This window comes from Rattus norvegicus, chromosome 12, assembly GCF_021556685.1.
Source record: "Rattus norvegicus strain SHRSP/BbbUtx chromosome 12, alternate assembly SHRSP_T2T, whole genome shotgun sequence".
NCBI lineage: Eukaryota > Metazoa > Chordata > Mammalia > Rodentia > Muridae > Rattus > Rattus norvegicus.
Window position 1 is genome coordinate 4,443,635 of NC_141545.1, and position 27,115 is coordinate 4,470,749.

At 38.2% G+C, this 27,115-nt stretch overlaps 1 protein-coding gene across 1 annotated transcript in view; it reads left to right on the forward strand.

Moving 5' to 3' along the window:
* Positions 1-21,917, forward strand: part of LOC148001985 (uncharacterized) — a 68,569-nt gene extending 46,652 nt beyond the window's left edge. Inside the window, exon 5 of the mRNA XM_087579622.1 lies at positions 20,978-21,917. Coding sequence (XP_087435748.1) covers positions 20,978-21,081 — 104 coding nt within the window. The 3' untranslated portion in view covers positions 21,082-21,917. The remainder of the gene's footprint in view (positions 1-20,977) is intronic.
* Positions 21,918-27,115: the final 5,198 nt, after the last annotated feature.

Here is a 27,115-nt window from a genome sequence, read left to right on the forward strand (position 1 = left end):
TTCTGACATGCTTTGTCTGTGTCTCTCAGGAGAAATCTATATCTGGTTCCTGTCAGCATGCACTTCCTAGCTTTATCCATCTTACCTAGATTTGCTGGCTGTCTATATATGGGCCCCAGGAGGGGCAGTCTCTGAGTGGCCATCCCTTCAGTCTCTGCTCTAAACTTTGCCGCCCTATCACCTCCTATGCGTATTCTTGCTGCCCGTTTAAAGAAGTGGTGGACGTATGTGAGTATTGGTCATCCTTTTTCTTGAGCTTCATGTGGTCTGTAGATTGGATCTTGGGTATTTCGAGCTTTTGGGCTAATACCCACCTGTCATTTAGTGCATACCATGTGTGCTTTTCTCTGATTGGGTTACGACACTCAGGATGATATTTTCTAGTTCCATCCATTTCCCTGTGAATTTCATGAAGTCATTGTTTTTGATAGCTGAGTAGTACTCCATTGTGTATATCCACCACATTTTCTGTATACATTCTTCTGTTGAAGGGCATCTGTGCTCTTTCCAGCTTTGGGCTATTATAAATAAGGCTGCTATGAACTCAGTGGTGCATATGTCCTTGTTATATGTTGGAGCATCTTTTGGGTATATGCACAGTAGTGGTTTAGCTGGGTCCTCAGGTAGTACTAAGTCTAATTTTCCAAGGAACTGCCAGAATGACTTCCAAAGAGGTTGTACCAGCTTGCAATCCCACCAACAATGGAGGAGAGTTTCTCTTTCTTGACATCCTTCTCAGCATCTGCTGTCACCTGAGATTTTGATCTTAGCCATTCTGACTGGTGGAATCTCACAGTTCTTTGGAATTGCATTTCGCAGATGACTAAGGATGTTGATCAATTTTCATTTGACTCTCAGTCTTTGTTTAGCTCTGTACACCATTTTGTAATAGGGTTATATGATTCTATGGAGTGTACCTTCTTGACAAATTTATGTATACTGGATATTACCGTCTATTAAATGCAGGGATGGTAAAGATCTTTTCCTAATCTGCTGGTTGCTCTTTGGTTCTATTACAGTGTCCTTTGCCTTACAGAATTTGGCAGTTTTATGAGGTCCCACTTTTGATTCTTAATCTAAGGGCATGAGCCATTTGTGTTTGTTCAGAAAAATTTCCCCTTTACATATGTGTTCAAGAGTCTTGCCACTTTCTCTTCTGTTAGTATCAGTTTATCTGGTTTTAGGTGGAGGTCTTTGATCCACTTATGTTGGGCTTTGTATAAAGAGATAAGAATGAGTCAAATTGTATTCTTCTACAGGCTGACCTACTGTTAAATCAGCACCACTTTTTGAAACTATGTCTTTTTTCCACTGGATGGTTTTAGCTTATTTGTCAAAGTTTAAGTGCCCATAGGTTTGTGGGTTCATTTCTGGGTCTTCAAGTATATTCCATTGATCTACCATCTCCTTTCTATACCAACGCCATGCAGTTTTTACCAGGATTGCTCTACAATGCTAGGACAGGGATGGTGATTCCTGAAGAATTCTTTTATTATCGAGAATATTTTTCAGTATCCTGGGTTTTGGTTATTCCAAATGAATTTGCAAATTGCTCTTTCTAGCTCTATAAAGAATTGAGTTGGAAATTTGATGGGAATTCCACTGAATCTGTGCATTGATTTTGGAAAGATGGCCACTTTCACTATATTAATCCTGCAAATACACGAGCATGGGACATCTTTCCAGCTTTGAGATCTTCAATTTATTTCTTCAGAGACTTGAAATTCTTGTCATACAGACTTTCACTTACTTGGTTAGTGTCCCACTAAAGTATTTTACATTATTTGTGACTATTGTGAAGGATGTTGTTTCCCTAATTGCTTCCTCAGTCTTGTTATTCATTGAGTATAGGAAGGCTGCAGGTTTGTTTGAATTAATTTTATATCCAACAACTTTGCTGAACTTATTTGTCAGATATAGTTGTTCTTTAGTGAAATATTTTTGGTCACTTAGGTATACTATCATATCTTCTGCAAATTGTGATATTTTGATTACTTCAATTCCAATTTGTGTCCGTTTGAACTCCTTTCCCTTTCTGATTGCTCTGGCTAGGACTTCGAGGACTATATTGAATGAGTAGGGAAAGAGTGGAAGCCTTGTCTAGTCCCTGAGTTTAGTGGGATTGCTTCAAGTTTTCTCCATTTAGTTTGATGTTGGCTACTGGTTTGCTGTATATGGCTTTTACTATGTTTAGCTATGGGCCTTGAATTCCTATTCTTTCCAGGACTTTTATCATGAAGGGGTGTTGAATTTTGTCAAATGCTTTCTCAGCATCTAATGAAATGACCATGTGGTTTTTCTTTGAGTTTGTTTCAATAAGGGATTATGTTGATGGATTTCCATATACTGAACCATCCCTGCATCCCTGAGATGAAGCCTACTTGATCATCGTGAATGATTGCTTTAATGTGTTCTTGAATTCAGTCTTGAAAAATTATATAGAGTACTTTTACATCAATATTCATAAGGGAAACTGTTCTGAAGTTCTCTAACTTGGTTGTATATTTCTGTGGTTTGAGTACAAGTGTAATCGTGGCTTCATAGAATGATTCGGTAGTGTTCCTTTTGCTTCTATTTTGTGTAATACTTTAGAATATTGTCCTTAAGTATTTTTGTAGGTCTACTCTTTATTTTTAAATATAAATTTGTCATGGGATCTAAATATTTTCTTATATATCTTACATTCTGAGGTTTATTATTATGTGATTCTAGTTTCTTTTTATTTATGCAATGGATGTTTCACCATTCCTATAATGAAGGATGGCTTCCCTAATCAATATGTTAAGGAATCCTGTTATTGATGGGATGCACCCTGTCTTGCTCTTTCACTGAAGTTAATGTTCACTATAAGTAAGAGGAATTACAAAACCTAGCAGTAGAGTCTTCAAACTTAGGCTGATTTTCTTTCTTTATCTACAGAATATTATACCTGGACCAATCCCCAGAGGGTTAGAGGCCTTTAGATTCAACAGTTAGTTTTAGGATAGTCAGTAGTGTTTAGAAAAAGTATCTCAAAATCCCCCTAACTGAAGAATTCCTTGAAAGGCAATGAAAACAAAAACAAAAAATCAAACAAAAACAAAGTAGTATGTGAAGTCTGGGGGTAACACTATCCACCAGAGATAGAAATAATGCAAAGTATTAATGACTTTTATCTTGAGTATGTGGTTGAGGCCTAGAAATTTACAAGGTACCACAAAGTTTGTTTGATTAGTTGATTGAAATTCTAAATTAAAGTGTATAACATACAACAAGGAAAGTTATTTTTTTCTCAGCACTTTGGATCATATGCGGTTATGGGACAAGGTCTAGAACTGCAATACACCAATAACATGGTCTTACTTGATCAAAAACATTTTGTATGTTGATTGCTAGTTGATGTTTGCAGTTATGGTTGCTATAGGTATACACACATAATTTTGATGTGATTCGAAGAACTTTTGCACATAAACATGTTTGGGACAAATGTAAATTCCTATGATCAATATAAAATCTAGAGAAATTTATCAAAAACTAGGAGCAATCGTTCTTCTAAGAAATGTAAAGAAATTCATAACAGGTATTGATATATTGCACAGAAAAACTAAACCTTTTTTTTAGAGTAATGTAGCGAAGAAAGGTGAGAAAAATGTCTCCTTTCCTGTTTCTAGGTTCCTTCTAGCAGACAATAGGAGCCAAAATGCAGAATATGCCTGCCAGAAAGCAAGGTAGACTGCATGCTTGTGTACTTTCCTCACTCTCTAACTAATACAATAGTTAGCTTGCCTTCCCACCTTGCTGCTAAATTCTCCATACATCTCAAGCGGAAACCTATGGCACAAGCTTGACTATGTCTACCAGAAGACATGGAGTCTTCTTTGCTTAAGGTACTCTATTTTCTCTCTAGTTCCTCAGCCCTAAAGACATTCTTCCCTCCCTCTTCTTCACTCATGTCCAAGTTTCCAACTCAGATTACAGATAAACCCTGCTGTCACCAAAATACATGCTACCAAACAGAATTCCAAGTCTGCTCCTGCCAAAAGATTTCCTCCACTCTCAGATTTTTTTCACACTCTCTCCTCAACAACTCCTCTTTTGATGCTTTGTCCTAGTTTGTAGCTCAGGGAGAAAGTCCCCATAGTCAAAAGGCCACACTAGTCACCAAAACTCCAGTAAAAGCTTCCTGCCCAGTGTCCCTCCACTTTCTTTGTGTACAACCACAGTAGGCCTGGTTGGTTGATATTGTAGTTATTCCAGTGTAGTTGAAAACCCCTTTAGCTCCTTCAGTCCTTTCCTGAATAGCTGCGCTGGGTACCCAAGCTCAGTCTAATGTTTGGCGAGGAGCACCCACATCTGTATTTGTTAGCCTCTGACAGAGCCTTTCTGGAGACAGTTATACTAGGCTCCTATCTGCAAGCATTTCTTGGCATCAGCAATAGTGTTTGCATTTGGTTTCTTTAAATGGAAGAAGGACCCAAGGGGGGGGGGCAGACTTTGGATGATGTGTTCTTCAGTATGTGCTCCACTCTTTGTAGCCATACTTCTTTTCAATAGGAGCCATTCTAAGCTAAAAATTTGGAGATGAGAGGTGTCCCAATCCCCCAACTTGGGGCCTTGCCTAACCTCTTTTTATGGTTTCTAGAAGTTTTTCCTTATATTTGTTGAGCATTTTAACAAATTTGATCTGCTTCGGGTCCTCAGAGCCAATTGCTTTCGTGAAATCTGGGACTTGTTGGTGGCCACTGCCCATTACTCTTCACCCATTGCTACACACATTTGTTTAAATTCCTAACCCTCTGTATATTATTCTCATCTATTCACATACCTGATTCTGGCCCCATTTTTCCCCATTCCCTCCTTTCTTTCTCCCAAATCCTTTCTACCCTCTATCTTCTGTAAAGATGTTGCTCCATTTGCAAAGAAGAACAGAAACATCCACACTGTGGTCTTCCTCCTCTTGAGCTTCATGTGGTCTGTGGATTATATAATGGGTATTACAGAGCTTTTAGGCCAATAACCACTTATCCGTAGTACATACCATGTATGTTCTTTGGTGACTGGTTTCCTTGCTTATGATATTTTCTAGTTCCATCCATTTGCACAAGAATTTCAAGAAGTCTGTTTATAATAGCTGAAAAGAACTGTGTGGTATAAAAGGACAACACTTTCTGTATCCATTTCTCTGTTGAAGGGCATCTGGGCTCTTTTTACATTCTGGCTATTAAAAATAAGGCTGCTATGAACATAATGTACTGTATGTTCTTGTTATATGGTGGAACATTTTTTTCCGTTTTTTTCTTTATTAACTTGAGTATTTCTTATTTACATTTCGAATGTTATTCCCTTTCCCAGTTTCTGGGCCAACATCACCCTAACCCCTCCCGCCCCCCATCCTCCCCCCAATTACCGCCCTCCCCCCAGCAGTCTAGTTCACTGGGGGTTCAGTCTTGGCAGGACCAAGGGCTTCCCCTTCCACTGGTGCTCTTACTAGGCTATTTATTGCTACCTATGGGGTCAGAGTCCAGGGTCAGTCCATGTATAGTCTTTGGGTAGTGGCTTAGTCCCTGGAAGTTGGCATTGTTGTTCATATGGGGTCTCCAGCCCCTTCAAGCTGTTCCAGTCCTTTCTCCGATTCCTTCTATGGGGGTCCTGTTCTCAGTTCAGTGGTTTGCTGCTGGCATTCGCCTTTGTATTTGCTGTATTCTGGCTGTTCTCTCAGGAGAGATCTACATCCGGTTCCTGACAGCCTGCGCTTCTTTGCTTCATCCATCTTGTCTAATTGGGTGGCTGTATATGTATGGGCCACATGTGGGGCAGGCTCTGAATGGGTGTTCCTTCTGTCTCTGTTTTAATCTTTGCCTCCCTATTCCCTGCCAAGGGTATTCTTGTTCACCTTATAAAGAAGGAGTGAAGCATTCACATTTTGATCATCTGTCTTGAGTTTCATGTGTTCTGTGCATCTAGGGTAATTCGAGCATTTGGGCTAATAGCCACTTATCAATGAGTGCATACCATGTATGTTTTTCTGTGATTGGGTTACCTCACTCAGGGTGATATTTTCCAGTTCCCTCCATTTGCCTATGAATTTCATAAAGTCATTGTTTTTGATAGCTGAGTAATATTCCATTGTGCAGATATACCATATTTTCTGTATCCACTCCTCTGTTGAAGGGCATCTGGGTTCTTCCCAGCTTCTGGCTATTATAAATAAGACTGCTATGAACATAGTGGAACATGAGTCTATTTTATATGTTGGGGCATCTTTTGGGTATATGCCCAAGAGTGGTATAGTTGTATCCTCAGGCAGTTCAATGTCCAATTTTCTGAGGAACCTCCAGACTGATTTCCAGAATGGTTGTACCAGTCTGCCATCCCACCAACAAGGGAGGAGTGTTCCTCTTTCTCCACATCCTCACCAGCATTTGCTGTCGCCTGAGTTTTTTTTTTCTTTTTTTCGGAGTTGGGGACCGAACCCAGGGCCTTGCACTTGCTAGGCAAGTGCTCTACCGCTGAGCTAAATCCCCAACCCCGTCACCTGAGTTTTTGATCTTAGCCATTCTCACTGGTATGAGGTGAAATCTCAGGCTTGTTTTGATTTGGATTTCCCTTATGACTAAAGATGTTGAACATTTCTTCAGGTGTTTATCAGCCATTTGGCATTCCTCAGCTGTGAATTCTTTGTGTAGCTCTGACCCCATTTTTTAATACGGTTATTTGTCTCTCTGCGGTCTAACTTCTTGAGTTCTTTGTATATTTTGGATATAAGCCCTCTATCTGTTGTAGGATTGGTAAAGATCTTTTCCCAATGTGTTGGTTGCCATTTTGTCCTAACCACAGTGTCCTTTGCCTTACATAAACTTTGCAGTTTTATGAGATCCCATTTCTCGATTCTTGACCTTAGAGCAAAATCCATTGGTGTTTTGTTCAGGAAATTTTTTTTCTATTAGTTTGAGTGTATCTGGCTTGATGTGGAGGTCCTTGATCCACTTGGACTTAAGCTTTGTACAGGGTGATAAGCATGGATCGATCTGCATTCTTCTACATGTTGACCTCCAGTAAACCAGCACCATTTGCTGAAAATGCTATCTTTTTTCCATTGGATGGTTTTGGCTCCTTTGTCAAAAATCAAGTGTCCATAGGTGTGTGGGTTCATTTCTGCATCTTCAATTCTATTCCATTGGTCTATCTTCCTGTCTCTGTAACAATACCATGCAGTTTTTATCACTATTACTCTGTAATACTGCTTGAGTTCAGGGATAGTGATTCCCCCTGAAGCCCTTTTATTGTTGAGGATAGTTTTAGCTATCCTGGGTTTTTTGTTATTCCAGATGAATTTGCAAATTGTTCTGTCTAACTCTTTGAAGAATTGAATTGGTATTTTGATGGGGATTGCATTGAATCTATTGATCGCTTTTGGTAAAATGGCCATTTTTACTATACTAATCCTGCCAATCTATGAGCATGGGAGATCTGTCCATTTTCTGATGTCTTCTTCAATTTCTTTCTTCAGAGTCTTGAAGTTCTTATTGTACATATCTTTTACTTGCTGGGTGAAAGTCAGACCGAGGTACTTTATATTATTTGGGACTATTATGTAGGGTATCATTTCCCTAATTTCTTTCTCGGCTTGTTTCTCTTTTGTGTAGAGGAAGGCTACAGATTTATTTGAGTTAATTTTATACCCAGCCACTCTGCTGAAGTTGTTTATCAGTTTTAGTAGTTGTCTGGTGGAACTTTTGGGTTCACTTAAATATACTATCATATCATCTGCAAATACTGATATTTTGACTTCTTCTTTTCCAATCTGTATCCCCTTGATCTCCTTGTGTTGTTTGATTGCTCTGCCTAGAACTTAAAACTATATTGATTAAGTAGGGAGAGAGTAGGCAGCCTTGTCTAGTCCCTGATTTTAGTGGTATTGCTTCAAGTTTCTCTCCATTTAGTTTAATGTTAGCGACTGGTTTGCTATATATGGCTTTTACTATGTTTAGGTATGGCCCTTGAATTCCTATTCTTTCTAGGACTTTTGTCATGAAGGGGTGTTGAATTTTCTCAAATGCTTTCTCAGCATCTAATGAAATGATCATGTGGTTTTGTTCTTTCAGTTTGTTTATATAATGGATTACGTTGATGATTTTCCATATATTAAACCATCCCTGCATGCCTTGGATGAAGCCTACTTGATCATGGTGGATGATTGTTTTGATGTTCTCTTGGATTCAGTTTGACAGAATTTTATTGAGTATATTTGCATCGATATTCATAAGGGAAATTGGTCTGAAGTTCTCTTTGTTTGCTGTGTCTTTTTGTGGTTTAGGTATAAGAGTAATTGTGGCTTCATAGAAGGAATTTGGTAGTGCTCCATCTGTTTCAATTTTGTGGAATAGTTTGGATAGTATTGGTATGAGGTCTTCTATGAAGGACTGATAGAATTCTGCACTGAACCCGTCTGGACCTGGCCCTTTTTGGTTGGGAGACATTTAATGACTGCTTCTATTTCCTTAGGAGTTATGGGGTTGTTTAACTAGTTTATCTGTTCCTGATTTAACTTCGGAACCTGGTATCTGTCTAGGAAATTGTCCATTTCCTCCAGATTTTCAAGTTTTGTTGAATATAGGCTTTTATAGTAAGATCTGATGATTTTTTGAATTTCCTCTGAATCTGTAGTTATGTCTCCCTTTTCATTTCTGATTTTGTTTATTTGGACACACTCTCTGTGTCCTCTCGTTAGTCTGGCTAAGGGTTTATCTATCTTGTTGATTTTCTCAAAGAACCAACTTTTGGTTCTGTTGATTCTTTCTATGGTCCTTTTTGTTTCTACTTGGTTGATTTCAACTCTGAGTTTGATTATTTCCTGCCTTCTACTCCTCCTGGGTTTATTTGCTTCTTTTTGTTCTAGAGCTTTTAGGTGTGCTGGCAAGCTGCTGACATATGCTCTTTCCTGTTTCTTTCTGCAAGCACTCAGCGCTATGGGTTTTCCTCTTAGCACAGCTTTCATTGTGTCCCATAAGTTTGGGTATGTTGTACCTTCATTTTCATTAAATTCTAAGCAGTTTTTAATTTCTTTCTTTATTTCTTCCTTGACCAGGTTATCATTGAGTAGGGTATTGTTCAATTTCCATGTGTATGTGGGCATTCTTCCCTTATTGTTATTGAAGACCAGTTTTAGGCCGTGGTGGTCTGATAGCACGCGTGATTATTTCTATCTTTCTGCTCCTGTTGAGGCCCGTTTTTGGACCAATTATATGGTCAATTTTGGAGAAAGTACCATGAGGAGCTGAGAAGAAGGTATATCCTTTTGCTTTAGGATAAATGATCTATAAATATCGGTTAAGTCCATTTGGCTCATGACTTCCCTTAGTCTGTCTATGTCTCTGTTTAATTTCTGTTTCCATGATCTGTCCATTGATGAGAATGGGGTGTTGAAATCTCCTACTATTATTGTGTGAGGTGCAATGTGTGTTTTGAGCTTTAGTACGGTTTCTTTTACGTATGTAGGTGCCCTTGTATTTGGGGCATAGATATTTAGGATTGAGAGTTCATCTTGGTGGATTTTTCCTTTGATGAATAAGAAGTGTCCTTCCTTATCTTTTTTGATGACTTTTAGTTCAAAATTGATTTTATTTGATATTAGAATGGCTACTCCAGCTTGCTTCTTCTGACCATTTGCTTGGAAAGTTGTTTTCCAGCCTTTCACTCTGAGGTAGTGTCTGTCTTTTTCTCTGAGGTGTGTTTCCTGTAGGCAGCAGAATACATGGTCCTCGTTGCATATCCAGTTTGTTACTCTGTGTCTCTTTATTGGGGAGTTTAGGCCATTGATGTTGAGAGATATTAAGGAATAGTGATTATTGCTTCCTGTTATATTCATATTTGGATGTGAGGTTATGTTTCTGTGCTTTTCTTCTCTTTGTTTTGTTGCCAAGATGATTAGTTTCTTGCTGCTTCTAGGGTATAGCTTGCCTCCTTATGTTGGGCTTTACCATTTATTATCTTTTGTAGTGCTGGATTTGTAGAAAGATATTGTGTAAATTTGGTTTTGTCATGGAATATCTTGGTTTCTCCATCTATGTTAATTGAGAGTTTTGCAGGAAATAGTAACCTGGGCTGGCATTTTTGTTCTCTTAGGGTCTGTATGACATCAGTCCAGGTTCTTCCGGCTTTCATAGTTTCTGGCGAGAAGTCTGGTGTGATTCTGAAAGGTCTGCCTTTATATGTTACTTGACCTTTTTCCCTTACTGCTTTTAATATTCTTTCTTTATTTTGTGTGTTTGGTGTTTTGACTATTATGTGACGGGAGGTGTTTCTTTTCTGGTCCAATCTATTTGGAGTTCTGTAGGCTTCTTGTATGCCTATGGGTATCTCTTTTTTTAGGTTAGGGAAGTTTTCTTCTATGATTTTGTTGAAGATATTTACTGGTCCTTTGAGCTGGGAGTCTTCACTCTCTTCTATACCTATTATCCTTAGATTTGATCTTCTCATTGAGTCCTGGATTTCCTGTATGTTTTGGACCAGTAGCTTTTTCTGCTTTACATTATCTTTGACAGTTGAGTCAATGATTTCTATGCAATCTTCTGCTCCTGAGATTCTCTCTTCCATCTCTTGTATTCTGTTGGTGAAGCTCATATCTACAGCTCCTTGTCTCTTCTTTTGGTTTTCTATATCCAGGGTTGTTTCCATGTGTTCTTTCTTGATTGCTTCTATTTCCATTTTTAATTCCTTCAACTGTTTGATTGTGTTTTCCTGGAATTCTTTCAGGGATTTTTGTGTCCCCTCTCTATGGGCTTCTATTTGTTTATTTATGTTTTCCTGGAATTCTTTCAGGGATTTTTGTGTCTCCTTTCTATGGGCTTCTACTTGTTTATTTATGTTTTCCTGGAATTCTTTCAGGCATTTTTGCGATTCCTCTCTGTAGGCTTCTACTTGTTCTCTAAGGGAGTTCTTCACGTCTTTCTTGAAGTCCTCCAGCATCATGATCAAATATGATTCTGAAACTAGATCTTGCTTTTCTGGTGTGTTTGGATATTCCATGTTTGTTTTGTTGGGAGATTTGGGCTCCGATGGTGCCATGTAGTCTTGGTTTCTGTTGCTTGGATGCCTGCGCTTGCCTCTCACCATCAGATTATCTCTAGTGTTACTTTGTTCTGCTATTTCTGACAGTGGCTAGACTGCCCTATAAGCTTGTGTGGCAGGAGTGCTGTAGACCTGTTTTCCTGTTTTCTTTCAGCCTGTTATGGGGACAGAGTGTTCTGCTTTCGGGCGTGTAGTTTTTCCTCTCTACAGGTCTTCAGCTGTTCCTGTGGGCCTATGTTTTGAGTTCACCAGGCAGGTCACTTGCAGCAGAAAAGTTGGTCTTACCTGTGGTCCCGAGGCTCAAGTTCGCTCGCGGGGTGCTGCCCATGAGCTCTCTGCGGAGGCAGCAACCAGAAAGATCTGCGCCGCCGTTTCCGGGAGCTTCAGTGCACCAGGGTTCCAGATGGCGTTTGGTGTTTTGCTCTGGCGTCCGAGATGTGTGTGCAGAGTGCAGTCTCTTCTGGTTTCCCAGGCTTGTCTGCCTCTCTGAAGGTTTAGCTCTCCCTCCCACGGGATTTGAATATTTCTTTTTTATTGAATATTTTATGTATTTACCTTCCAAGTATAATTCTGTTTTCAGCCTCCCCCAAACCTCCTCACCCCTTTTGGCCTGCTTTTATCAAGATGTTCCCACTATCCACCACCCACTCCCAACTCAATGCTCTAGCATTCCAATACATGGGGAAATGAAGCCTTCGCAGAACCAAGGGTTTTTCCTTCTATTCATTGAAGACAAGGCCATGCTCTACTACATATGCAGAAGGAGTCCTTGGTTTATCATTTTGTACTCATTTGTTGGTAATTTTCACCGTGGGACGTCTGAAGAGGGTCTGTTGGTTGATAGTTTTATTATTCATAAGGAGTTGCAAACCCTTTCAGCTAATCAGTTCTTTCTCTAACTCTTCCATTGTAGTTGCCATGTCCAGTACAAAGTTTAGCTCTGAGCATCCTCGTCTGTTGATAGCGATGCCCTTGAAGCCCTCCATTGTTGATGTTAGAATTAAGTATGACTAGGTTCATGGAAAATCCCCAGCCAGCTCCAGAAGACTAATACAAATCTGGTGGTCAAGAAAAATAATCATATGATAAAGTTGTCCTGCTGACTAATAATATGATAAACCTGTGACCGTTCTGCCATCCTGTCAACATCAACCAATTCCCTGACCACACGAATACTGTGTCCTTGGCCTGCATAAATGTTTCTTACTTCCACCTTCCCTCTCTTACCCATGTTATGGTATAAATTCAGCCTTGGGGAAAAATAAAGTTGTCGCCTTGATCAGACTCTTGTCTTGGCATCCTTCTTCGCATCTTTTGTCCCCCATTCTCTTCCAGGTACACCCAATACCCATCGTTTACACTCATCTGTATCAGTAAGGCTCTGGCAGAGTCTCTCAGGAGATAGCCATATCAGGCTCCTTTCAGCAAACACTTCTAGGCATCAGCAATAGTGACTGAATATAGTGACTGCCTATGGCATGTATCCCCAAGTGGGGCAATCTCCGAAGGAACTTTATTTCAGCCCCTGCTACAGTCTGTGTCAATGTAAATTTTCCCATGAGTAATTTGGTCACCCTTCTAAGAAGAACTGAAGCATCCACATTGTGGTATTTTTTCTTTAGCTTCATGTGGTCTGTGGATTGTATCTTGGATAATTTGAGCTTTTGGGTTAATATCCCCTTATAAGTGAATGCATCCCCATGTGTGCTCTTTTGTGACTTTGTTACCTCACTTAGCATGATATTTTCTAGTTTCGTTGATTGACCTAAAATTTTTATGTAGTCATTGCTTTTATTAGCTGAGTAGTACTCATTTGTGTAAATATACAACATTTTCTATATCCATTCCTTTGCTCAGGACATCTCAGTTCTTTCCAGCTTCTGACTATTATAAATAAGGCTGCTATGAACATAGTGGTGCATGTGTCCTTGTTATACAATAGAACATCTTTTGGGTATATGCCCAGAACTAGTACAGTTGGGTCCTCAGGTAGAACTAGGTACAATTTTCTGAGGAAAATCCAGACTGATTTTTAAATGAGCTGTAGCAGCTTGCAATTCCACAAAAAAATGGAGGAGTGTTTCTTTTTCTGCACATCCTGTAGAGCAGCTACTGTTACCTGAGTTTTTGGTCTTAGCCATTCAGGCAGGTGTGAAGTGGAATCACAAGGTTGTTTTGATTTGCATTTCCCTGATGACTAACGATGTTGAACATTTCTTTAGGCCCTTCTCAAATATACATCATTTGAGCATTCTCTGTATAGCTCTGAAATCCAATTTTAATTGGGTTAATTGTTTCTCCAGAGAAAAAATTCTTGAGTTCTTTGTATATATTAGAAATTAGAATTATATTGGATGTAGGATTGGTGAAGATCATTTCCCAATTTGTTGGCTGCTGTTTTGAGCTCTTGAATGTGTCTTTAGTTTTACAGAACTTTTCATTTTTATGAGGTTCCCTTTGTACATTCTTGATCTTAGAGTATAAGCCATTGCTCTTCTGTTTGGGAAAAATTCCCCAGTGCCCATGTGTTCTAGGCTGTTCTCCACTTTCTCTTCTAGTAGTCTGGCTGTATCTGGTTTTATGTGGAGGTCCTTGATTCAGTTGTATTTGTGCTTTGTACAAGGTGATATGTAGATCAGTTTGCATTCTTCTAGATGATGACCACCAGTTGAAACAGCACTATTTGTTGAAAATTCTTTCTTTTTTCCACTGGACGGTTTTAGCTTCTTTATCAAAATCAAGTGACCATAGGTGTGTGGGTTCATTTCTGTGTCTTCAATTCTATTCCATGTAATTTAACTGCTTTTTTCTGTACCAGTGCCATTTGGTTTCCCTCACTATAGTTCTGTAGTAGAGCTTGAAGTCAGAGATAGCAATTCCCACAGATTTTTTTTTTAAGATTTATTCATTTATTATATATAAGTACACTGTAGCTGTCTTCAGATACACCAGAAGAGGGCATCGGATCTCTTTACAGATGGTTGTGAGCCACCATGTGGTTGCTGGGAATTGAACTCAGGACCTCTGGAAGAGTAGTCGGGTGCTCTTAGCCGCTGAGCCATCTCTCCAGCCTTTTTCTTTCTTTTTTTTTTATTGTTGAGAATGGTTTTAGCTGTGCTGGGTTTTTTGGATTACCAATTAATTTTGAGAATTGGCTTTCTATCTCTGTGAAGAATTGAGTTGGCATTTTGATGGGGATTATATTTAATCTGTTGATTGTTTTTGTTAAATTGTCCACTTTTAATATGTTAATTATGCCAATTCATGGACATGGGTGATCGATCTTTCTTCTCAAAACTTCTTTGATTTCTCTTTTAGAGACTTGAAGTTCTTGTCATACAGATCTTTCACTTTCTTGGCTAGAGTTACACCAAAACAGTTTATATTATGTATGACTATTTTGGTGTGTGTGTTATTTCCCTAACTTCTTTCTCTGCACATTTTTCTTTTGAAGAGAAGAAGGCTGCTGACTTGTTTGAGTTAATTTTTATATCCAGACAGTTTGCTGAAGCTGTTTATCAGCAGTTGGAGTTTTCAGGTGGAATTTTTGTAGTCACATATTATTATATCAACCACAAATAGTGATATTGTGTCTTCGAGCTTTCCAACTTGTATTGCTGTGACTGCCTTTTGTTATATACTTGGTAAGGCTAGACTTTTGAGTACAATATTGAATAAATAGGAAAAGAATGAGCATCCTTTCTTGTTTCTGATTGCAGTGGGATTGTTACAAATTTTATCCATTTAATTTAATGTTGACCCTTTGTTGGCTGCATATTGGTTTTACTTAGGTATAAACCTTTAATTTCTTATCTTTTGAAGAATTTTAATATGAAAAGGCATTTTTGTCAAAGGCTTTTTCAGAATCTAATGAGTTGTTCATATATTTTTCTTTGTATTTCTTTATAAAGCAAATTAATTTGCCATATTTCCACATATTGAAACAACTATTGATCCCTGGGATGAAGTTTACAGGGTGAATGATTGTTTTGATGTGTTTTTAGATTTGGATTGAAAAAAATTAATTACTTTCACATCAATACTCATAAGGGAAATTAGTGTGAAGTTGTCTTTCTTGGATCTTGGTGTGGTTTAGGCATTAGCTTCTGGGCAGTGTTCCTTCCTTTCTATTTTGTGGAATGATTTCAGAAGTATTGATATAAGATGTTCTTTGAAAGTCTTTGAGAATCCTGCACTAAAACCTTCTGGCCCTAGGATTTTTTTTTTTTTTTTTTTTTTTTTGGTTGAGAGACTTTTATGACAGCTTCTTTTTGTCTAGGGGTTATGGGAAAGTTTAGATGGCTTATCTGATCCTGATTTAACTTTGATACCTTTTATTTATCTAGAAATTTTGCATCCATCCTAAATTTTTAGTTTTGTTGAGTTTAGACTTCTGTTGTAAGGTCTTATTTGAATTTCCTCTTTTCTTTTCTAAATATGTTATTTGGATAGTGTCTTTGTGCTCTCTATTTAGCTTAGCAAAGGGTTTCTTTATCTTCTTTATTTTCTCAAAGAACCAGCTACTAGTTTTGTTGATTATAAAAAATCTCTTTGTTTCTACTTGTTTGATTCTATTCCTGAGTTTGAATATTTCCTGCAATCTACTCTTCTTGAGTATATTTGTTTCTTTTGTTTCTAGAACTTTCAGATATGCTTTTAAGCTACTAGTGTATGATTTCTCAAATTTCTTTATGGAAGCAGAGATGGGTTTTCCTCTTGGCTCTGCTTACATTTTGTTTTAATTGTGTTATAAATTGTAAAAAAAATAATTTATTTCTTCGTCGAGTTGAGGCTTACCTTCTGTGCATATGTGAAATTTAATTCTGTTGTTGTGGATGTTGTTATTGTTGTTGTTGTTCTTGTTCTTTTGGTTATTATATAAGACCAGCCTTAGTCAGTGAAGATCCAATACAATGCATTGGATAGTTTCGATATATTTTTATGTATTGAGGCTTATTTTGCATCTGATTATATGGTTCATTTTTGATAAAATACTTTGAAATGCTGAGAATGGGGTGCCCTTGCATTTGGGTCATAGATATTCAGAACTGAGAGTTCATGGTAAAATTTTTTTTTGAGTAGTATGAAGTGAATTTCTTCATCATTTTTTAAAACTTTTGGTTGAAATTCAATTTTATTTGATATTAGAGTGGCTACTCCAGTTTTTTCCTTGGGACCACTTCCTTGGAAGTATTTTTCAGACATTAGCTGTGAAGTAATATGAGTTTTTGTCACTGAGGTGTGTTTCTTATATGCGGAAATCTGTTGGGTTCTATTTACATATTCACTCTGGTAGTCTATGTCCTTTCATTGAGGAATTGTGTTCACTGATTTTGAGAGATATTAAAGATCAATGATTGTTTTTGTTTTGTTTTGTTTTGTTTTCATTTTTGTGGTGAGAGGTGGAATAATGTTTGTGTGGTTCTCTTCTTTTGGGTTTGTTGTGAGAATATTAATTTCTTGGTTTTTCTTGTGTGACATTTTCTGCCTTGGGTTAGAGTTTTTCTTCTATTATCATCTGCAGGGTTGGCTTAATGGATATAAATTGTTTATAATTGGTTATGAAATGTCATATATTGCTTTCTCCATCTATAGCAATTGAGAGATTTGCTAAGCATCATAGCCTGGCACTTGTGTTTGTTTATAGACTTCCTGATACCTGTGAAAGTTCTGGCTTTTTGAGAATCCTGGTATCATTTTATAGGTTGACTTTATACGTTATTTGGCCTTGTTCCCTTAAGTCATTTAATATTCTTTCTTTGTTCTGCGCATTTAGTGTTTTGATTATTATAACATAGGAGTAATTTCTTTTCTGGTCCAATGTATCTGGTATTTTTTATGCTTCTTTTAAGTTTATGGCCACTGCTTTTTCAGGTTAGGAAAGCTTTCTTCTATGATTTTATTTCAGATGTTTTCTGTCTCTTTAAATTTAGAATCCTCACTCTCTTCTATTACTACTATTCTTAGATACTGTTTTGTTCATTGTATCCTGCATATCCTGGATATTTGAATTAGGAGCTTTTTGCACTTTCTATTTTCTTGGACTATTGTGTCAATATTTTCTATGGTATCTTCTATTCCTTAGATTCTTTCTTGTATCTCTTGTATTCTGTCAATATTGCTTGCATCTATAACTGCTAATTTCTTTTCTATGCTTTTCATCTTGTGGGTTGTCACCCTTTTTTATTTCTTCATGGTTTCTATTTTCATTTTTAGATCCTGGATATTTTGTTCAGTTTCTTACCTTGTTGGATCATATTTCCCTACATTTTAAAAGTGATTTATACATTTCCTGTATAAGGACTTCTACATGTATACCTATTTTTTCCTATATTTCTTTAACGGAATCATTTATGATCTCCTTAAGGTCCTCTATCATCTTTAGGAAATGATATTTCAGGTAAGAATCTTACTTTCCACATGCTTTTGCTCATCCAGGGATACTGGATAGGGGAACTGGTGAAATTGGTATCTGATGCTTATGTTCTTTTGCTTGCCCCTTGCCATCAGGTTCCAACTGGATATAACTAGCATGTTGGCTCTGACTGTCCATTCAGTGATCCTCCTTATAATGGACCTCCCAGAGGCAGTCTGCCTCTGTTTATGACCTCCAGAGTGTCATTCTCTTGCTGGGTATTATTGGGGAGAATAGTGGTTATAGTACCGAATTTGAGTCCAGGCACAGTTGTAGGTAGACTGGAAGGATGATCTGTTTCTGCGAGGGCAATAAGTCCTGCATTTACAGGGCTCTGTGAGGGTACCAATAAGGTTAGATATTGTGTTGGGCAGGGTGATCTCACCTGTTAGCTTCATCATGATGGTCCTCCTGGGAGTCATCCTGTCTCTCAGGGATGACTCCCGGGAGGCCTGTTGTTATCAGGGAGAGCCAAATGAGATAAAGAAGCCAAATCCACTGCCTTCTCAGCCCCTAGCAAGGCCAACAATCTTGGACAGTGGGAGCTGGAGCATGAGATCTAAGCCCAGCAGAGATGCAGGATGAAAGGCAGGTTTGGTCTTCTTATAGTGTTCAATTTCCTGGATGAGTTGTGGTAGAAACATTTCAGATTCAGCATTTTCTATGTCAAATTTTTCAATTTCTTCTATTATGTCTCATATGCCCAAGATTCTCTCTTTTTCTCCCTTGCACTATGTTTGTATTGCTTGTGTATGTATTTGCTCTTCTTTATTATAGGTTTTCCATTTTATATCCAGAATTGGCTCAGTTTTTGTTTTCTCTATTACTTCTCACTACATTTTCAGGTCTTGAATAACTTTGTTCATTTATTTTACATCTCTGATTGTTTTTATTATACTTTCTAATATCTATTCATTTCACTTTAAAAGTCTACCCATGTTCGGTTATAGTTTCCTGTATTTAATTAAGAAATTATTTCTCTCCACTCAGAAACCTTTATTAGTTTCATAAGATTAGATTTAATTTTTATATTGTTGTAGTTGTTGTTATTCAAGTGTTTTAGACTACTGAGGGTTGTAATAGAAAAATAGCTGTGCTCTGGCAGTCCTGATGAAAGCATGCTCGTTCTGTCCTAGAAAGCAGCAGGAAATTCAGTGCATAGGAATGGGTTGGGAAGTGGGGGAGGGTGGTTGCTGTTGGCTTTATATATTTAGGATTGTGTTGACCAGTGTTTCCTGGAAGAGTCCAGAGTGGCCACAGCAGACCTAATGATGGTTGGCCTTGCTAGGGGTGGAGCAGGCAGAAGATTTTGGCTTTTTGATCCCATCTCCTTGTCCCCAGGGTCAAGCAGTCACCCCAGAAGTGGAGTGTCTTTTAATTGTTCTTGTTCTTGCTCTTCTTCTTGTTCTTGTTCTCATTGTTGATGTTGTTGTTGTTGTTGTTGTTGTTGTTGTTGTTGTTCTTCTTCTTCTTCTTCTTCTTCTTCATCTGCTTCTGCTTCTTCTTTTCTACTTCTTCTTTTCCTCCTCCTCCTTCTTCTTGTTTTTCTTCCTCCTCCTTTTCTTGTTCTTCTTTTTCTTCTTTTCTCAACCTTCCTGATTTCTTCCTCTTCTATTTTTTCTTCCTTTTCTTCCCTTTCTTCTACTTTTCTTCTTCTTCTTCTTCTTCTTCTTCTTCTTCTTCTTCTTCTTCTTCTTCTTCTTCTTCTTCTTCTTCTTCTTCTTGTTCTTTTTATGGTTCTTCTTGGTTTTGGTCTTGTGCTAGGTCTTGTTCTTTTCTTGTGTTTCTTTTAATTATTCTTCTTCTTGTTCTTCTTGTTCTTCTTCTTCTTGTTGTTCTACTTCTTCCTCTTCCTCTTCCTCCTTCTCCTTCCTCCTTCTTCTTCTTGTTCTCCTCCTCCCTTCCTCCTTCTTGTCCTTCTTCTCCTACTTCTTCTTCTCCTCCTCCTCCTTTTCTTTGTCTTTCTCTTATCCTTTTGTTCTTTTTCTTGTTCTTTTTGTTCTGTTGTTGTTGTTCTTTTTCTTCTTCTTCTTCTTCCTCTCTTCTTCCTTTTCTTTTCTTTTTCTTCTTCGTCTTCTTCTCCTTCTCCTTCCTCCTTTTCCATCTTCTCTTCCTCTTCCTCCTATTGCTCCCACTCTCCATCTCAATCTTAACTCCGTTCCCCTTCCTTTTCTCCTTCCTCGCCCTTCCCCTATCCCCTTCTTTTTCTTTTTCTTCTTGTTTTTCTTCTTGTTCTTTTTCTTCTTCTTCCTGTTCCTGTTCCTGTTCCTGTTCCTCCTCCTCCTCCTCCTCCTCCTCCTCTTCTTCTTCTACTTCTTCTTCTTCTTCTTCTTCTTCTTCTTCTTCTTCTTCTTCTTCTTCTTCTTCTTCTTCTTCTTCTTCTTCTTCTGGATATATCATCCTTAGTGACGTAACCCAATTATAGTAAACCACACATCGTATGCACTCATTGAAAAGTAGATATAAGCCCAAATGCTTGAATTACCCAAGATGCACAGAACACATGAACCTCAAGAAGGAGGACAAAACTTCTTCTTTAAAAGGGTAACAAGAATACCCTTAGGAGGGGATAAAGAGGCAAAGTTTAGAACAGAGACTGAAGGAACACCCATTCAGAGCCTGCCCTACATGTGGCCCATACATATACAGCCACCAAACCTGATAAGATGCATGTATCAAAGCGGTGCAGCCTGACAGGGACAAGATGTTTATCTCTCCTGAGATACCCAGTCATAACTTGTCACATAGGCAAATGCCAGCCACAAACCACTGAACTGTGAATGGGACCCCTGTTGAAGGAATCATGGAAAGGACTGAAAGAGATGAAGGGGCTTGAGACCCCATATGAACAACAATGCCAACCAACCAGAGTTTCCAGGGACTAATCCACTACCCATGGACTGACCCTGGCCTCCAAATTCATAGGTAGCAATGAATATCCTAGTAGAGGCACCAGTGGAAGGGGAAGCCCTTGGACATGCGAATGCTGGACCCCCCAGTGAATGTGATTGTTGGGTGGATGGCAGTAATAGGGGCACGATTGGGAGGGGACCACACACATGGAAGGGGAGGGTGAGAGGTTATTGGGATATTGGCCTGGAAACTGGGAAAGGGAATAACATTTGAAATGTAAATAAGAAATATACAATTTAATAAAGATGGACAAAACAATAAGAATCAAAAAAATTAATGGAACATTTAAGAAACGCCCTGCATAAGGGACCAGGGTGTGTGTGTGTGTGTGTGTGTGTGTGTGTGTGTGTGTGTGTGTGTGTTTGTGTGTGACTGATAGGTAAGTATAGGCCCTAATCTAAGGAATACAATGAAAAATGAAGTTCAACTGTTAAGAAACACCTTGTGTAAAGGACTGCTGTAAGTATATGTGTGAGCCCGATAGTAATATGCCCTTAGGAAATAATGTATGTGACCTAAATAGGATTGGCCAAAGGAACCTTAAAGAACCACCTCTCGTCACTGCAAAACATTAACTCCTGGAATCCATCTCATTTACAGTGACACTGAGTCTACCAACCCAGCTGCCTATTGGTGAACAAGAGGAATCCATAGAGCAGATTGAATTTCAGCAAGCAGAAGCACAGTTTGGTCACAGAACTTAACAAATATGCCAAAATGACTATGGACCAGACCAGAGGTTCCTAAGGAATGAGTATTGTGTGAATGTGATTATATGTCCTCATCAACTGGGCAAATAAAGAACTACATCCTTTTACCTTACTTTGGGAAGGAGGCATCTCATGTGCCCTACCTCATGACAGTTGGGGAAGCCTGCTGGATCGGTCTTCATAGTTCCTAAGACAGAAAGTAGAAAACTAAACTGGAGCCTGGCTAGACATATACTGCTAAACGTGGTCTATCATATTAGTGGCAATATAATTTGGATATTCTCTTACTTGTGACTTAGAACTCTCATTCATCATGCACTTTCTTGTGTATCTTGAATTTTGAATTACTTGAGTCTAAGGGATGCTACGAAGCCAACCCGAACCTGAGTCACGGGAAGAGAGTAGGTCAATAGAGCAGCAGTAGGCCAAATTTCTTGAGCCTCTAAAGTTGAGATGAAGAGAAGTGGAGAGCTAGATCCAACAGCCCATGGCTGAATGACACCATGATACCAATAGACCTAGGTCCTGGGAAGAAGAGGTCATTGGTGCCAACATAGCTCAGAAGGATAAGGGTAGAAACCCCTTGCCTGATGAAAGAGTGGCTACAGAAAGGAGAGTGAGACAGGCAGATAAATTATTCAAAAACTTATAAAAAAGCGCATCCAAAATTAATTTTATTGGATATCTGAAAAAGGAGGAAGTCTGTACCACACTGCCAAAATACTGACCCAATGAATTGAATTAAAAGTCTCATCAATAGTTTTTAAAAAGATAAAAATAGAGGATGAGGAAACCTCTGACTTAGTGGAAAGGGCTTGGCAGTATACTAACCATATAATTAAAAAGAAAACTAAGTGCGAGAAGGTTAAAATGGACATACTCCTAACAACACCACAGCAGGTGGAACCTATAATGAAAGAGCAGCACAAAATGAAGTCCTCAGTATACTTATGTAAAGTATAGTCAATTAAGACAAAGACAGACCTAGGGGAAAAAGCTAGCCATAAATATTACCAAGAAATTGAAGTACTCTAACCACTTTAAAGATGCCCTGGAATCTCATGATAGAGGAATAGTCACCTCATTACCAGTAACAACTTCCCTATTCTAAACACCAATATGGGGATCAGGGCAGACCAAACCTACAGATGCAATACTTGAAAATTAGAGCATACAACTCACAGGAATTAAATGAGCTAAGGAAATATTATGCACAAAATGTCAGGAAGGATGTGTCTTATATAGCAAAACTGTGAGAGAGGGAGCAGACACCATATCATTTTCAGATAAGGAAATGTGTAAAATTAGTAATATGGTGGAAAATCCCACCATGTTCAAAGGACTGGAGCACATATTGGAAAGCTCCCTAGGAGATATGCACTCACTGATCGATTGGATAACTGCAGCTTGGAGACGTATTTCCTTCTTTAGATTTACCTCAATTTGAGGTGTCAGTTAAGTGGCATATCCTGCAGGAAGCAATAAAATTAGCAAGAAAACTAGGAGTACTTCATTATATCTATAACCAGGTGTCTTCCACTCAAGCAGCACCAATGTTGCCCCAGTTTATGAACATCCTGTTAAAAGGAGTTCCAAAACATCTCAGAATGACACTATCTGGATCATTGCAAGGATGGCAGACCATGGCAAACATCATATGCCTCTTAAAAGCAAACAGAGACTTAGACTCAGAGAAAGTAGTATCTCTAACTATTAAGGGTAGAAAGGTGGATAGAATAAGGAGAGTTAAAAATATTAGACTGTTTGGAAAAACAAATACCTACCTCCAGATTAGACCAGGATCAAACAGATCATTTAATACCACAAGATGCCTCTTTGAACAAACTCCTAGAAGTCTTTTTTTAGGGCTGACAGGGCCAAATGGCTGAGTACCTACAAACATAAGATAAAAAAAACAAAAAACAAACAAACAAACAAACAAACAAACAAACAAAAACCAAGAGCTGATCGCAGGACCAAGACCTTGGAACAAGCTCCCATTCAGGAACAGGCTGAGATGCCATCCCACATTCAAACCCTTCAGGTCTCAGGGTTGCCACATCCAAAACCCAAAATAGCACTACCAATTCTGCTTACCAATGGCACCACTAAGATGGTAAAATGGCTACTGGACACTGTTAGTGAAATACATGTTTATACCTAAGGTGAAGCACAAATTTTAAGCACAGGAAAAGTGTTAGGCCATATAGAAGTAGAAACAATTGGAGGAAGAGTTACAACCTTCATAACCAAATTAACATTACAAGTTTAAGATAAAAATTATGAATTGGACTTCACTTTATCTAGTTCCCCCAAGAATATTTTAGGACTACTATTTTAGGAATAATCACCTCATTACCAGTAACAACTTCCCTATTCTAAACACCAATATGGGGAGCAGGGCAGACCAAACCTACAGATGCAATACATGAAAATTAGAGCATACAACTCACAGGAATTAAATGAGCTAAGGAAATATTATGCACAAAATGTCAGGAAGGATGTGTCTTATATAGCAAAACTGTGAGAGAAGGGAGCAGACACCATATTATTATTTGTGTATTTTAGGAATACAGAAATTGTTACCAAATTTTTTAAATTACAAGAGAATACCAAGGATAGCCACAGTTAAAATCTCAAAGATAGAATTTCCCAAAACACCACCCTCCTTCACATCACAATACCCCATAAAAGGGGAGATGGAGGAAGTAAAAGAGACCATAGTATCTTTACTGAACGAAAATCTCACAGAACCACACATAGCTTCAAGTATACTAGCCCTATTTGGGCAGTTAAAAAACCAAACGGCAAATGGAGATTAAGAATAGACTACAGAAACATAAATAATCCTACACAACAAATGCAAGGACAATTAACAGATGTAGGAGACATATTTCTAAGAATAAGATAAGAGGCAACATAAATGACTAGCCACTGTAGATTTAACAGACAAATACTTTGGAATTCATTTACACCCTAATTCTAGGGAAATAACTACATTTTCATGGGCAGGAAAATAATACCAATTTACAAGGGTTCTATAAGGATATAAGAACCATCCAATGATAGCACATAATGAATGCAATTTGATGGCATTAGAGTCATTTCGAACACCACAGTAAGTCAGCATCTTTTCGTATGTAGATAACCTCTTACTAATATCAAATGAGATACAGATACTATAGAAAACAATGGCTGACTTAATAGCAGACTTAACAAATGAAGGATGGACCATTAATAAGGATAAGGTGAAGGAAACAGCAGAGGAAGTAAAATACCTCAGGATCCACTAAGGGACAATCCTACCACCTGAAGTAATTAATAAAATAAAACATTTACAAAGACCACTAAATAAAACAGAAACACAACATCTCATAGTCCTATTTGGATATTGGAGACAATACACAAACTATTTATAATTGTTGCTCCAGCCACTATATAACATAGTGAAAAATACATCTGGCTTCACTTGGGGACCACCACAGTAAAGACCATATTAGAATACATAGAGCAGTATAGTAATTTAAACTATATTAATACAGGTGATACAGTAGTAATGCATATCCAGTTTATGAAAGGCATGGAAATTGGAATGTTTTTGTAAAGCAGCCTCAAATCAAACCAGTTGGATTTTATTGCAAATCCTTCCCTTGGTCAGATACCAAGTATTCACTGTTTGTAAACACTGTTTATCAAGCACTCCAAAGCTCCTGCAGTATCCTAAGAGGAAACCCAGTATTTCTCTGATCCACTGTACACGTTCTAGAATGGGGAAAGGCACTAGAAAAAGGATGGACATGTCTACCCATGGAAGGGTACCCTTCAGTGGAAATGGTACCTTTCAGAGATCCTTCGAGGAGCAAACCTGACTGCAGAAGGGATGGTAGCAATGGTGTCAGAGCACATACTGGCATCACTCAATGAGAGCCGAATACCCATCACACTCAACAATCCCTCTCCCCAGCAACAGATATTCATAGGATAATAGGTGTCAGGTCAATACATCCCCTCCCTGGTTATTGCCTTGTTTGTTGATGGCTCAGCCACTAATAAAAAGAACCTGGTGTGCTGAAAAGTAGCATCTTTCAGGCTAGAAGACAAATGGTGAAAATAGAGGAAGGAAAAAGCATATCAGCCCAGCATATGGGATTAATAGCCTTTCTGACAGCTGGACAGCCCCTTGATCATGGAAAGGATATACACCTTTCCACAGATCCTTAGTGTCTATCTAGTGGTATAACAATTTGGTCAGGGAAATGGAGACTGTCTAATTGGAAAAATCATGGTAAAGACCTTTGGTCTAAAGATGCCAGAAAAGAATTACCACATATAGTCAAAGACATTAAAATAACACTATATTAGGTAGATGCTGATCAAAATGGAGATGACCTGCAAACCAAATAAAAAATGAGGTAGATAGTTTAGCAAACTTGGTACTGAAACTCAAATCCCAATATCAAAGAGAAAATATAGGACCCACAGAACTTAAGGTCAAAAGACAGTTGGTTAAACAACATTCTCATACACAAAAGAACATTACAAAAAAAGAAATAGGGCAGATACAGTAATTGTTTGGACACACAGGCACCTCTGCACCATACCAGTGGTTCATTCAAATCAACATTGCAGTAATTTGGAATAAGATCAAAAATGCCATATAGGAAAGTGAAGGAAGCCCTGGTACTAAAACCAGTTTTACATACAACTACAAAAGGATAGAAACACACAGATTACATGTCCATCACACACTGAAAAGTGATTTCATAGGACCATTTAATTAATTCAAACAGCAATATGTTTGCACCATAGTAGATATCTGCACAGGATTAGGTACGGCCAAATCGGGATCCAAGCCAGAACAAAAATGAATTATTTTAATTTTGTGGTCATGGATCTCAGTCTGTAGAATACCTTAACTAATCCAAAGTGATCAGCGAACCCGTTTTACATTTAAGATTGTACAGAGACTAGCTAAAAACCTAACATACAAACCCACAGCAGCAGGCAGCATTGAGATTCAATGGAATACTAAAGGTAAAATAATGATGCATAAAGACAGACCATTGACAGAAGCATTAACAAAGGCTATCTTTGAACTCAACAACATACCTAGAATAGATAATAAAAGCCCAAAAGAAGAAGTCCTCAGCATGAAAACAGATATAGATTACCTAAACAGAAGAACACAGGAATATAAGTCAAACTTATACTTGCATCTGCAGGCAAAAGAACAAATTGAATCACACAGAAATCATAGCCCCCAGAACTGGAAACACTGTGTGGACCACAGACACCAAGGGAAGATTACAGCTAACCAAACTGGAGGACTTAATACATGCTAGTAGGCAAAGAGTGTTGGTGGCATGCATGTGTGTTTGTGTGTGTGTGTGTCTGTACATGTATGTATGTATGTGTGTGTGTGTGTATGAGTGTGTGGGGGTTGAAAGAGAGAGAGAGAGAGCACTTTTTTATAGAAAAACCCTGAATGCCATCATTTTCCTAGGAATTGTTCCAGTAATCAATCTGGAATTAAACTTTTATGCAAAATTATATAACATTAATGATGCTATGAGGCTTATTGCCAATTATATAATTTGCTGGTTACATACAGAGGTACAGATCAAGAGTTTATCATTACTCTTCTGCTTCTACATTTATTAGTAATTTCTACTATCTTTTTGCTTGTTAAATTGTGAATTGTTGGTTATATTATATTGCTGAATTTATGAAATAAGTACATATTATGTATTTACTTATCCGGAATTACCTGTTTCAAAATTCCAGTATGGGGAAAAGAATAGCAGTACAACCAGGAGTGCCAAAACTCATGCTCATGTTTCCAATCACACTCCTGCTGGTACACCCAGGGTCACTAGTGATAGCCATCAGCACTGGGAATATCATTAACCCTGCTACACATGGTGCAAAATCCACCACCATTATCCCTAGACCACAATTATCATGGCCTCCCAATAGACCTAATATTTTAGACCCACTGTATAGGATACCTTGATGGTGGATGGATGAT